Source organism: Prinia subflava, chromosome 12 (assembly GCF_021018805.1).
Source record: "Prinia subflava isolate CZ2003 ecotype Zambia chromosome 12, Cam_Psub_1.2, whole genome shotgun sequence".
Lineage (NCBI taxonomy): Eukaryota > Metazoa > Chordata > Aves > Passeriformes > Cisticolidae > Prinia > Prinia subflava.
The window spans coordinates 19,320,145-19,333,156 of record NC_086258.1 but is presented as its reverse complement, the minus strand read 5'-3'; the positions used below and the strand labels follow the sequence as shown (position 1 = coordinate 19,333,156).

The 13,012-nt window shown below is 51.9% G+C and overlaps 2 protein-coding genes across 8 annotated transcripts in view; one reads left to right on the top strand and one right to left on the bottom strand.

The window, feature by feature from the left end:
* Positions 1-10,308, top strand: part of MYO15B (myosin XVB) — a 31,449-nt gene extending 21,141 nt beyond the window's left edge. For all 5 annotated transcript variants that reach the window (XM_063409294.1, XM_063409296.1, XM_063409295.1 and 2 more), the window contains 20 exons: positions 384-502; positions 692-810; positions 1,203-1,344; positions 1,460-1,571; positions 1,885-2,045; positions 2,289-2,401; positions 2,506-2,569; positions 2,802-2,874; positions 3,211-3,287; positions 3,661-3,737; positions 4,310-4,440; positions 4,661-4,755; positions 5,654-5,731; positions 5,958-6,066; positions 6,375-6,523; positions 6,872-6,999; positions 7,733-7,866; positions 8,353-8,486; positions 8,858-8,998; positions 9,253-10,308. In XM_063409294.1, coding sequence (XP_063265364.1) covers positions 384-502; positions 692-810; positions 1,203-1,344; positions 1,460-1,571; positions 1,885-2,045; positions 2,289-2,401; positions 2,506-2,569; positions 2,802-2,874; positions 3,211-3,287; positions 3,661-3,737; positions 4,310-4,440; positions 4,661-4,755; positions 5,654-5,731; positions 5,958-6,066; positions 6,375-6,523; positions 6,872-6,999; positions 7,733-7,866; positions 8,353-8,486; positions 8,858-8,998; positions 9,253-9,312 — 2,216 coding nt within the window. In that variant the 3' untranslated portion in view covers positions 9,313-10,308. The remainder of the gene's footprint in view (positions 1-383; positions 503-691; positions 811-1,202; positions 1,345-1,459; positions 1,572-1,884; positions 2,046-2,288; positions 2,402-2,505; positions 2,570-2,801; positions 2,875-3,210; positions 3,288-3,660; positions 3,738-4,309; positions 4,441-4,660; positions 4,756-5,653; positions 5,732-5,957; positions 6,067-6,374; positions 6,524-6,871; positions 7,000-7,732; positions 7,867-8,352; positions 8,487-8,857; positions 8,999-9,252) is intronic.
* A 156-nt stretch (positions 10,309-10,464) lies between these two features.
* Positions 10,465-13,012, bottom strand: part of RECQL5 (RecQ like helicase 5) — a 38,262-nt gene continuing 35,714 nt past the window's right edge. For 2 of the 3 annotated variants that reach the window (XM_063409302.1, XM_063409299.1), the window contains exons 18-20: positions 12,276-12,527; positions 11,738-11,810; positions 10,465-11,659 (exon numbers count right to left, since the gene is read on the bottom strand). In XM_063409302.1, the coding sequence (XP_063265372.1) occupies positions 11,538-11,659; positions 11,738-11,810; positions 12,276-12,527 (447 nt within the window). In that variant the 3' untranslated portion in view covers positions 10,465-11,537. The remainder of the gene's footprint in view (positions 11,660-11,737; positions 11,811-12,275; positions 12,528-13,012) is intronic. The other variant, XM_063409300.1, reaches the window with a different exon arrangement.

The window sequence follows — 13,012 nt, the reverse complement described above, 5'->3', positions numbered from 1 at the left end:
CAGCAGGAAAGCACATTTGCAGAGTGCAGTGTAGGAATGCTTGTTTATTCCAAACGACCCTGAAATTTTTGTGAGCCAGAAAAACTTAGTTCTGAAATGTTTATTGTGGGGAGAGGACACTGAAGCCCAAAGATAGGATTTTGATTTGTTTCAAATTGATACTGTCATCTCTGACATGATATTCCTGTCATCTCTGACATAAGCTTTATGTAGAAAGGGATGGAAACCAGCAGTAGACTGGTGTGTGCAAGTGTCCTTTCCCCTCTGCATGTGGTTTGCTGTGCTGTGAACACAGAGGGGCTGCTGGGAATGAATCCCTGGGAAGAGGGAGACCTGGCCACCTCTGTCTTTCTGAGCAAGGAACTGTTTTGTGACCCTGCTAGTGGAGTTCCGGGTTGGCAGCAATGCCCAGTCCATTCAGGAGGATGGGATAAAGAAGAGGATTGTGGTGGCTGCTCGGGACAACTGGGCCAACTATTTCTCCCGCCTGTTCCCAGTTCAAGTGAGTCTTAATTCTCTCACCAGAGCCTGGGCCTGCTTTGGCTTTGGCTCTGGCTCCAGCTCACTCTTTGTGCCCCCCTGCAGTGATTCTGTTCCTGCCATACCTTGCAGGGTTTCACACTGGGTGACATCTCCTTTCCCTGATGCCATGGAATGGAGCCTTCAATTCTCTGTGCTTTTCACCTCACAGGGTGAAAAGGGAAGTGATGTGCAGATCCTGGGTGTTTCTCACCGGGGCATGAGGCTGCTGAAGGTGGAGAAAGCAGCTGGATACCACCCTGAGCACCTCAAGATCCTGCGAAGCTACTGGTGAGCAAAAGGGCCCTGGCTGCTGCAGGAGTTTGTGTCTGGCAGGATGCTGGAGACAAACTGAATAGGAGAGCTGAAAATTCCAGGTTGTTCCAAGGATTATCCTAGGCCAGCTGTGACTCTCTGACCCTACTTTTAATGAGTCTGGCTTCTCCTTTTCCTTCCTACCTTGAGCTTTGCTTACACCACGTGAGCACAGGGGGTGAATCAGCTCAGTGTGTGTCATCACAGGGAGCTCCTCTGGGTGAAAGCCATGAGCAGCTGCTGGAAGGCCAGCATGGAGAATGTTGAGGCATTCTCCACTCCCAGTCCTTGGAATGGGCTCCCATCCCCACTTTCTGCATCCCAGACTCTGGCAGAAGGAGCCTGAGCGTGCTGGCTTGTGTTCCCAGCTTTGCAGATGTGCTGTCAGTGGAGATGAAGGGCAGCAATTCCCTGGAGTTCTCCCTGAAGACAGAGCAGCTCATCCTGCACTCTCCAAAGGCTCCGTGCATCAAGGACATGGTGGAGCTCTTCATGCAGGAGCTGAGGCAGGTGAGGCAGCAGCTGCAGGGCAGTAGGAAGGGAGGTTTCCCAGAGGAATCTGAGGGTGACATGATCCGAGCCCTTCACATCCTTGAGGTGAGATGTGACCTGGCCTCTTCCCCAGGACACCAACTACGTGGTGGCTCTGCGCAGCTACGTCGTGGATGACAAGAGCCTGCTCAGCTTCAAGAGGGGCGACATCATCGAGCTGCTGCCCATGCAGGGCGTGGAGCCAGGTGAGGGCTGTGTGGCATTGGCAGGGCCAGCACCAAGGGCCTGCTGGATCCGTGGTGCCCAGAACCAGAGGAGTACAGGGCAGGCTGGCATTGTCAGCCTCCAGCTCTGCCAGACAGGCCTTGTCCCAGTTGCCTCAGTTATAGGAATATCTGTTATATATATATATGCACATTTCCTTAGCAAGCAGGAAAACCTGGTGAGTCTGATGCTCTCTCAGTTTGTCCCAGTTGCCTCCTCTCAGCAGAGAGCTTCAGTGCCTGTTTCTCTTGGTAGCTGCCCTGGCTCCTGACTCTCTCTCTGTTGCTTTTGCAGGGTGGCAGTTTGGCTCTGCTGGTGGACGCTGTGGTCTCTTCCCCACCAGCCTGGTGCAGCTGGCCCCTGCCCCTGACTACCTCAGCAGCAGCATGGACAGGCGGGGGGAGCAGCACAAGGGTGCTAAAGCTGCCCCAGAGAGCAGGAACACCAGCAGGGAGGTGAGCAGAGGAACACCCATGGGACATGGCTGGGTGCTGTGGGAGCTGCCAGGGTGGGGCGTGGCTCTGGGAGTGTCTGAGGGCAGAGGGAGGATGGTGAGGGCTTAGTCTTTGCAGCGGAGATACCCAAATCCATCAGTGTTGGAGGGGAGGCACCACACACAGAGGAGGCCTGGCAGCTGACAATACACACTGCAGTTCCTCAGCTGATGTTTTAGGGCAGGTTTGGTGGTGTTCCTGCAGAGTTCTGTCCTCAGCCTGACACCAGAAGCCACCAGCACCCTGTTAGTCCCCACGGGTGACCATTACACCATGACTGACTTTGCCACCGCCTACTTCCGAGAGGCTCAGTCCATGTGAGTAGGCTGTGCTCCCTCCCAAACTGGACCTGAGCATCCTGACCCACACCAGGCCGTTTTGGGGGTATTTCTTGGACTCATGTCCCCTCTCCTCTGTCCAGGTGGGACCTGAAGGGGACGCCTGCTGAGAAGAAGAGCATTGCTGGCCTGGTGCGGCACACCAAGGTGAGCTCAGCCTCTCCCCTGGCCACAGCCATACTGCCAGCTCCAGCACTGCCTTTGTCCCCAAATGACCAAAGGACACATCCTTGGCTGCAGTCTCTGGATAGGTGGAGGTGTTCCCTACTCTTCAGTGCTGCCTGTGGGATCCTGGGAGCTCCAGTCTCTGGTGCAGCCTGCAGAGCCCAGCTCTGTGTGATCCACAGCCCTGGTTCATCCCTGTCTTCTGGCCCTGCAGGTCCCAATCCAGGCATCTTTGCTCCAGTTCTCTGACAGTGAGCTGAACGAGGTGGCCACAAAGAACTTCCAGAGTAAGGACCTCCCTTAAGGGACACGGCACTGCAGAGGGGGGAGTGGGGTGGTCAGGGTGGGTGCACACAGACATTGTGGGGCTCAGTGGGAGTGGAAACTGGGTGAGGAGGGGCCCTTCTAGGGCATCTCTGCTCTTTATAAGCCCCGGTGTGCTTGCTGAAAGCTTCCAGCAAAAGTGGAAATCATCCCAGAACACTCTGGGCTTAGGGCTGACTCCACATGCCCAGTGCAAGCCTTGTAACTGCAGAGAAGTTTTCAGGACGTTTCCTTGTGCCCTGCCAGCCCCACGGCAGAGCCACCCCTGCTCAGACTAAAGGTCAGGCCTTGCCTTGCAGCGCTGATGAGGTTCATGGGAGATCAGCCAAAACACAGGCACCAGACCTCAGTCCAGTGCATCTATGAAATCCTTCAGGTTTGTGAGATTCCCCTGGGAAAAGTGCAGAAGCACCAACGGGAATGGAGGGCCAAGACCTGGCTGGGAAGGAAAAAAGCAGGGAGAGCCATAGTGGCGCCTCCTACGTGAGGAAGGGAGCTGAAACAAACTGTGGGGAGGGGTTGCATGTGAATGGTTTCCCTGGATATCACTGTCTGGATGAGAGCACAACCTGCCTCTCCTCTCTCCTTTGAGCCTAAATAGCACTGGAGACCAGAGGCTGCAAAGCCCAAACTTTAAGCCAAGCTGGCAGAGCTCTGAAGCTGGGAGAGGAAGAGCACACAGATGACCTGGGAATGTCTGCAATGTTCTCATCCCCTCTCTGATGCTGTTTTCTCCTCTCTGGATGCAGCTGTGCAAGGAGAAGGAGAATTTGCACGATGAGATCTACTGCCAGGTCATCAAACAGGTCACCTACAACCCTCAGCAGTGAGTACCAGCACTGCCAGCTCCTGTGTGTGCAGAGCTGGAGAGGAACCATCTGCTGCAGGGACACCAGGGCCAGGGCAGAGGGTGTCCCCTCATGCTGGGTTGTCCCCAGCTGCTCCAGGGCTGAAGCTCCTGCTGAGCACTCAGGACATTTTGCCAGTCCCTGGGTCTGGCATTTTCACTTCAGTGGATATTTTTCTTTATATTTTTGGCTGCTGATCTATGTGGGCACCAGTAAACATTCCTGGTGGCTCCTGGTGGTGGTGCTGCTCAGAGCCATGATTCCTTCTCCAGCCTTGGGGAATTAGTGACAAACACCAGTCAAGGACTGGCTTGGCCCCACGCTGCCCTGTGAGGTGGCAGCAGTGGCACCAGAGTGGCTTTGATTGTTCCCTTTCCTTGCTTGCTGTCAGAACAACTGAATCAATCCCTTGCTCAGCACAGGAAACCTCTGACCAAGGGCTGATCTCCTTTTCTGTCAGAGGTGTTCAGAAGGGCACAAGCTCACTTGGAGCTGCTCAGAGCAGGGACAGTCTTGTCCCAAGGTGCCCACAGTCCTTTCTGACCCGCAGGGAGAGCGAGCTGCGGGGCTGGTTGCTCCTGAACCTGCTCACTGGGTACTTCCTGCCTTCCAAAACCCTGATGCCCTATGCCACCAAGTTCCTGCAGCTGGCCAGCAGTGATCCATCCAGCACCCACCACGGTAAGACGTTTGTGTCCTGTAAAGCAAATATTCCAGTTCTAATCCCCCCATCCTGTCATTCCTCTGTCCTGGACACTGCCATGGTTTGGATGTGTCCTTGCAGAGTGGGAGGTTTTTGCTCCCCTAGCAGTGACCAGGGGTTCAATTCAGCCCAACACCACACAGGACACGATGTTGAGTTCTCTGGCTCAGCACATGGAGCTTTTTCCTTTTCCTGCAGACATAGCCAAGATCTGCCAGAGCAACCTGCGCAAGAACTTCCTGTACGGGGGCCGTCGGCACCTCCCTTTCCCTGTGGAGCTGGAGGCACTGCTGGTATGGAGGGGAACAGGGAGAGAGAAGAGGCTTTGCTGGAGGTGCAGGGGCAGTTCAGGAGAGGAAATGGAGCATGTGGAGGGAAGAGCTTGGGAAGTGCAGAGCCATGGAGAGGGCAGGGTAGAGGCAGGTGCTGCAGACAAGTGTTGGAGTCCAGGGCACGTAGAGAACCCTTGGGCTGCCCTGGGGGGTCAGAAACCCTGGCTGGGACCCCAGGAAAGCACTGCCTTTGACCTCAGTCCATGGGAAAAACTTTCAACCTTGCCAGAAGAACTACAGACCCCAAGAATGTGAATGAATTGCAGTTCAGTTTGTCACAGGGTGAAAATATAGAATTTGGGATTTTTAGAAAGGTGGTTGAGAAGCCAAGATGGAGGGATCTGGGCATTGTCCCTTCCTTCTCCTTCTTCTTGTCCTTCATCTTCTGCTGTTGCACAAAGGATTGGTGGGATGAAATCGAGGTAGAACTTACGTGTCTAGAATAGGTGAGAATTAATTGGTATAGAATTGTAAATAAAAATACATTGTGGAAGGTGGTTGGGTCAGAAATTGGCAGAAAAGGTCTGGAACCTCCCAACCTCAGGGGAGTCTGCTCATGCTCTGCTGTGCAGGGGGAAGCTTGGCAAGGCAGAGAGAGAACTGAGAGATAAGAAAGAATAAAACAAAGTTGGAAACCTGACCTAGCAGGCTCCATCCATCTGTTTGCTCTGGCGTGGGACTTTTGGGAAGAAAAACTCAAAAATCACACATCTTGAGGAAAAACCTCCCTGAGAGACAAGCAGTGGAAGGCAGGGATGAGGAAGGAGAGGGAGGAACGAGTGGGGCTGATGGGACCCTGCATGTTTTGAATGCCTGAATGCCTTGAATGTCTTCAATGCCTGAACATTGTCCTTTGCAGAAGGGACGTGGTGCCCGCAGGCTGGAGGTGCTGATGCCTGGAGGCAGGGAGTACTGCACCAGGATCAGGACATTCACTGTGAGTTTCCAGCTGTGAATTCTCTCATTCAGTCCTTCATTCAGTCCTTCATTCAGTCCTTCATTCAGTCCTTCATTCAGTCCTTCATTCAGTCCTTCATTCAGTCCTTCATTCAATCTGGACTCTGAGCCACATCAGGGAAATCCCTTATCTGACAAGGAATAATGTCTACCTGCTCTTGGGCTTGCCTGGTCATGGCATTAACTTCCTTCTTTCCTTGCTTCAGGTGGCCAAGGAGCTCTTGCAGGAGATCTGTGAGCAGATGGGAATAGGTGAACAGCAAGAGATACAGGACTTTGTTCTCTTTGCTGTCAGGAATAACGACAAAAATCTCGGCAAGTATTGGAGTGGTCTCTTCCAGCAGGCTCTGCAACAGGGAGCTCCTGCTTGGAAGAGTTCCTCCACCCTTGTTGGCTCCTTGGAGGGTCCTCTTAAGCAGTTTCCCTCTGTATTAGGGTTAAGGATTGCTTCTTCTCAGGGCTGTGTTGCCTGTTCCTGAAGGAGGTGTGTGGCTCCTTGTCTCTTTGGCATGGCTGATGGTCGGAGCCTCAGGGCAGGGTGGAGCTGAGGTTTGCAGGAAGGCTCCTGTGGCAGCCTCTCCACCAAGAGGGGTGGATGGATGACCCCTCTCTGTGTCATGTAGGTAAAACAGTGAGGCCAATCAAACTGGAGGAGTATCTCCATGATTACCTGCTGGAGGACAAGCTGGTCACTGTGACCTTACGCAGGCTCATCTGGAGGACACCTCTGCACTTTGACAACCAAATTTACACAGATGTCCACTATGGACAGGTAAGGAAGAGCAGGACACCCCCTAGTAGGGACAGATGTAGTGTCCTGGCCAACAGGAATGTCCCAAGGGAGCTGAAGAAGCTTTGGCTGATAGGCTTTGGGTGCTGTTTCTGGGAGTGATTAAACACTGAGGCTATGGATGCCAGGAAGGCTCTGTGCCTGTGGCCTTAGCCTGGAGCAGTGCTGCTCCACACACGGCAGCTCCCAAGGCTCCTCCTGTGCTCTCAGAGCCTTTGTTTGGCATTATCAGCAGTGCAGGACATGGGGCTGTGCAGCCTGGCACTGCCCAGGCCTGCCTGTACCCTCTGGCAGGTCTAACAAAGGCCTCTTTGCTGTGCTGTCCCTCAGGTGCTGTGGGATTACCTGAATGGGAGGATCCTGCTGGGCCAGAGCAAAGAAATGGAAATGCAGGTGGGACTTTTGGCAGTGCTCCAGCACTGGGCCAAAGTGGAGCAGCAGAACTCTGCTCCCTCCAGGTATGTCTGTGGTAGAGGGGATCTCTCTGTGATGGCCTAGACACCACAGGGGTTAGGGGCAGATACCTGGAAGTCCTCTCTGAATAATTAAGAAATGTCCAGTTCTGGAGAACAGAGAGGGTCATGAGGGTGCCATGGTCATTTCATTTGATTGCCATGGATTTGTAACACCAAGAAGGAAGAGCACGAGCTCATGGTTTGGGTGAATCCTCCTTTGTTCTCTCTCACAAGTGTCAGAGGTTTCAACCCTGGACACCTGAAATCTGTAGAGAGATGTTCAATGGGAACAAAATTGTCCCTGGATTCTGGAGACTTTCAGTCTTGCAGTTCCAAGCTGTACTTTGCCACTCCTTCCTTTCCTTATGCACTTTGACTTGGAGTTGAAGTAATGCCTCCTTCAGATCCCCTTAAAGCGCCAGCAGCAAGAAAATGGCATAATCCTGGTGGTCACTGAGGGGCTCTTGCTGTCTCCAGAAAGGAGGGATTTCTTTCCATGCACTGGTCAGTGGTGCACAGCTGAATCCTCTGGGGACAAGGGTGGTCTCACTGTCTCTGTGGGTTTCTTCCACCTTACCCAATGTAGGCATCACCTGCTGTGCTCTTCCTCTCCCCTTCACCCTTGTTCTCACATATACAGTGGAAAATTGTTGTCCCATCCCCTCCTTCCTCTTAATCCCCTGGCTGATGTTGGATTTTTGGGCAGGGGGTGAATTTGAATCTGGTTTTGGCACAGGGAAGAGCTGAAGGAATACATTCCAAAGACCCTGCAGGCCTCCATCAGCCCCAAGAACCTGCACAACCACGTGGCCACACTGCTGAGAACAAGGCAGCCCCTCCAGCCACCAGATGCAAAAATCCAGTTCATAGGTGAGGAGACATCCAGATCTGTCTCAGTTTCTGTGCTGCTTCAGTTTCTGGAAGCTGCTCTGAATGCACTTTTGGGGCAATTCATGAGGTTGTTGATTCTTGGAGCCTGGAATGGGCCATGAGAATGGAATTCCCTGACAGTTCCTCACTATGGATTAGACCTTGTTCCCAAGCATGGTGCTCATGGTAGAAGTTCCATCTCTTGTAGGAAGGAGTCTGCAGTGGATTTTCAGAGCTCTGTACAAACTGTGTTTTAATTGGTATTTTGGCTGCATGTCTGTTTTCATGTCAAAAAAGGACAGGACATCCACTCAGGCTGCTGAGAATTGAGTCTCAGAAGCCAGGGAGGGAGGCAGAAGTTGTCAATGTTACTTTTTAATGTAGACAATCTTGGGAACACTGGCAGCTTTGACCACCCCAGGCTGGTGCAGTGAATTGCTGGCTGAAAGCTGCTGCCCTCAGGACACTTGTTTTCCTCACTTGCAGAGCACGTGATGAAATTGCCTTTCTTTGGCTACACCATCTTTGTCGTGGAGAGAACCAGCGATGAGCTTATCCCTGTGCCCTGTTTCTTTGGTGTGAATAAGGAGGAGATCATTGTGGTGGATGGCACCACCCAGGTATGTCAGACAATTCCCCCTGCTGTCTGTCTGCCAGATCCTCACTGTGACTTTAGAAGAACTTGAGCAGGAAGAGGCTGGACTTGTCTGCATCACAGCCACTCTGCCACGAGCACTGCCCAAAGCAAGACAGAGTAGAACAGGCATGCCATGGGCTCTTCTGTAGGGCCAGTGTTCATGCTCACAAGCACATGTAAAACCAAATGTAGATCACATTCCTGTTTGTCCCATTCCTCTGGGAGTTCCAGGGCTGTGCTGGGCAGCCCTGCATACCCCCCCTGTGCCCCAGACCTTGTCCCAGCTTTCAACAGGCTCTTGAGGTGGCTCGTGGTGGGAATCAGCTGTTTGACTTGGGGCTGCTCCTCTGGCAGGCCGTGAGCCGGGTGATCCCCCTGAAGGAGCTGCAGAGGATGCGCACCCTGAGGCCTCTCTCCAACGGGGCCCTGCCTGGCCTGGAGCTCAGCTACGGCTCCCCTGGCAGCCCCGGGGCCATGTGGGTGGAACTGGCACAGGTGAGATCAGCCTGCACCCGCAGCTTCCTCCTGGCACCTCCCAAACTGCCCTCCCTGCCCAGTGAGCCTCTGCTGAGGGACGCTGCTTCTGCTCCTCTCCTGTCCCCGAGGAGGAGGAGCAGCTCCAGGCTCCAAAGTGCAGTCCCAGCACGTGGCTGATATTTAATTATGGGAAGTGATTTATGGGGGTGTTTAATTGGGGAAAGCAGCTCTTTCAGGGGTGAAGAGTGATTGATGCTGGTTTGTTTTGACAGGCCAAAGAACTGTACCACACGATTGTTGCCATCCTGGATAAAACAGAGCTGCACTCCTAGAGCCTAAAAGGAGGAGAATGGCCAAGGAAAACAGCAATTTCCCTTTCTGTGAACTTGATCAGTGCTCCCTGACCTGTCTTTGGGGGACAACTCTTCCAGAACACACCCATGGCCTCAGCCAGCTGCTTTCTAAGAACACCACCACAGTGTTTGTTGATGGAGTGACCATAACCCTCGTGACCTGTCATTCAGTCCCCAAGCACTTCCTTGAAACAACCCTGTGGCTAAACAAACCCCAAGGGCCTCTCCACACCACAGCCCGTTCCAACAAAGAGCAGCTGACCCAAAGCAAGCACTTGCCTTCAAGCTTTGCACCGTGCAGCTCCTCCTTCCTGGTTGGAATCAATTCTCATGAGCAAAGCCTGGTGCTTGCCAGGGATTTGTGTATCCCAGTGCCCAGCTGAGGCAGGGCAAGGCCTGCACGGGCTGCTGCTGGTTTCCAGGAGCCAGATCTGTCTCTGAATTGATATGCAGAGGTCCTGTAGCAGGATTTGTGAGGCAGGAGTTTGTAGGAAGTATCCTAACTGAAAAGCAGATCAGTGTTAATCATACAGTTAACACATATGCTGGGGCACAGATTGAGCTGCAATGGTAAGGAAGTTTATGTTAATTAATTTCTCATTGACATAATTATATGCATATGCTTCCCTCTACTATAAAGAAGTCAGTCATGGCCATGCAGCTGTCAGACTTCAATGATGGCTCCATGCCCACGGAGGAAGCATCTTCAAACAGAACTTGTATTATACTGAAATGTTTTGGGTTGTACAAAAATATTTATTTTTATTGCCACAGCTCTCCTAATGACCTGAGGAATAACTGCCCTTTAGGAAATTGCAATAAAATAATCACACAGATGTTTTGAAGGTATGATAGATCTTACACATAACCTGGGAAAACTTAACTGCATGTAATGGGCAAAGCTTGAGGAAAATGCTGTCACCATTGGCAGGGAAGAGGGATAGAAATGAGGGTGCCCAGTGCAAGCTCTGATGCACAGTTAGACTTTGTTAGACTTTTGCTGCTGAGCTGATGCCAGTGGGAACTACAGCATCTTCCCTGGCAGGTGTTTCCCTTTGAGGGCTGCTTAATGTACCTCTGACCAGTCTGTGTGACTGAGTGGGGAGAAAAAGCTTCCAGGACCAATCCACAGCAGTTGTAACATTGCTTTATTGTCAGTTCTGCAGATACCCTTCAGAACATTTAAAAAAATACATCTGTGGAGTACAGTGATCCAAACCCCTGGGCAGCCTCTGAGGCTGCATATTCCTCTGGCAGCACCAGAGCCCGAGGCCACCAGCCCCTGTAGGTGTGGAATAGAGGCAGAACCCAATAAAAATCCAACAGGAAGGACTTGGAATCTTGCCAGGGAATCAGGTTCAGGTTCCATATAAACATAGCAGCAGAGGTACCACAGTGTCAATTTGATAGTCACAGCAGAACCTTACCCAGCTGTAACAGCAGCACTGCCCCCTGTACTGCACACTTTTGGTGAGGAACAGGGAGCAAATATGGCTTTAGGGATTACAAGCAAAGGCTGGAATTGTTGCAGAGGTTAATACTGAAAGAGTATCACTACTTAAATTGAAGGGCAGACAGAACTGGACAAAATTAGAGACGTTCACATTAAAAGAAAAAGAATCCGAGTTTCTCCTCCATTAGAAAGCAAACACTGCCTCCATGGTAATTACAAAATGTTCCTCCCCTGCCCTTCAAACAAAATATTCCATCCAGGAACTCAAACACAGAGTTTGTCACTGGCAGCCCTGAGCAAAGCATGAGAACTTGTAGCATAAGGCTTCTGTTGGTGACACTGAAATAAGAGAGGGGGAGCAGGGGAGGAGCCATTCAGAAAGCAAGGGCCATCCCAAAGCACAGTCCCAGCTGGAAAATCTGAGCCCTGCCCAGACTGCTGCAGGTAGTAGAGACTGGAGACAGTGCAGAACATCCAGGGCAGCAGCCCCTGTCAAACACAGCAGGTACAACTTCACACCTCTTGGTCCTTGAGGGTTCCAGCACCCCACTTATTGGGGAAATTCACCATGAGTTCACAAAAACTGGTTCCCTGGGAATGTGTGCCACTAAGGACACAGGTGAGCAAAAATGCAGCGGGGAAAAGAAAAATAAATCTCTTTTCTGCAGTCTCACAAACCCTCCATGGCTGAGCTCTTCCACATGCCCTGGAGGTGCTGCTGCAGGAAGGAAGAGCCAACAAGCAGCAGGGATCAGCTCTCTGAGCTCTGCAGCTCCTCCCAGTCCGTCTCACTCTCACACCTGAGCCTTGTTTTGAAAAACTCCTTGATGAGTCTCTGTGCTTCCTCTTTCACTGCAGGAGAAGAAACACCACCTTGTGAGTGGATACTGAAGATATCTGCCCCCTCTAAAGCCATGAACCCATCTGGAACTGAAACAACCCCCAACACACCTGTCCTGCGGGCAGGGCTCTGCTCCTGGGTCAGTAAGTGAGACAGGTGCCTGGCAAAGCCCTTGAAGAGATCCTGCAGCATTGGGGAAGACAAGGAGCAGAAAGCAGGCACCAGTTAGCTCAGCAGTTTGTTTCCATGTTTGTCTTGCCCTTAGCACAAACCACTCCTACACTGAGCAGCCAGAGCTGGCGCTGCAGTGCTGGAGAAGCCCAGGCACACACCCTGCCTTACAGGGCACAGCAAGGAAACTGCACCAGGCCTGAACCTCAGCTCTGCTACCCCACAGGTGGGAGTTAGAAACGTGCCAGGGTTTAATGTGGAAATAGGAACAACCACAAGGAAGTGTGGAACCAACACACACCAACCCTTTTGTGGGAGAGGGGAGTTGCTACACCTGGAGTCACTGAAACAACACATATCAAAACATAATTTGCAAATTAAAGGCAGGATCCAGATCATCTCCCCCTTCTCAGAGCCCCAGATCCCTAGAGAGATGAATCCTCCTTCTGCTAAAGAGGGCCTTGAGCTATACCCTACCTTGGAAGCAAATTTTCCTCCCTTGTAGAATGGGGTCAAATACTTGACAACGATGTCTGCAGTCTCTTTGAGGGTCATGGCTTTGGTCACTGGCTGTATGGTCTTGCTGCTTCCTTCTTCATCACACTGTGCTAAGTTTGAGTCAAAAGTCACCTTCTTCTTTGTTGGACCAACACTTTTGCCCTCTGGCTGGGTCAGAATTGAAGATTTTGCTGCTGTCCGGGGCCGCTTTTTTGCAGGACTTTCCACATCCTGGAGAGGGGACAGAAGAAAACCAAACCTACCAATTCCTGTGGCAGCACTGCCCTTCCAGGCAGCCACCACCTTCCAAGAACACAACTCCTTGCAGCATCCTGCAGCCTCTCCCTCCAGTGAATACCAAGCAGGAATCTCTATAACTCTTTTTAACCTGCTATGCAGACACTATTTTGCACACAAAGGGATCTTGAAAAAAAACCCTTTAAAGAACACCACATTTAGAACTACCCTGTGCTCCTACTGGGGCAGCTAATAGCTAGATGCTGTCCTACAGAGGAAAACCCACTGGCAAAGATTTCTCAGGATGTGTGCTGAGAATACACCCCTCAGGAAGAATCAGCTGCATCAGGAGAGCCACACTCCTGTTCAGTCTGAAAGAGAAAGGAGACTGCAGTGTTGCAGAGACAGCTGCCAACTGCAGAAGCAGGGACTGAATGGCAAGGCAGGCTGTGAGCAGGGGTCACTTCCCAATAGTCCCA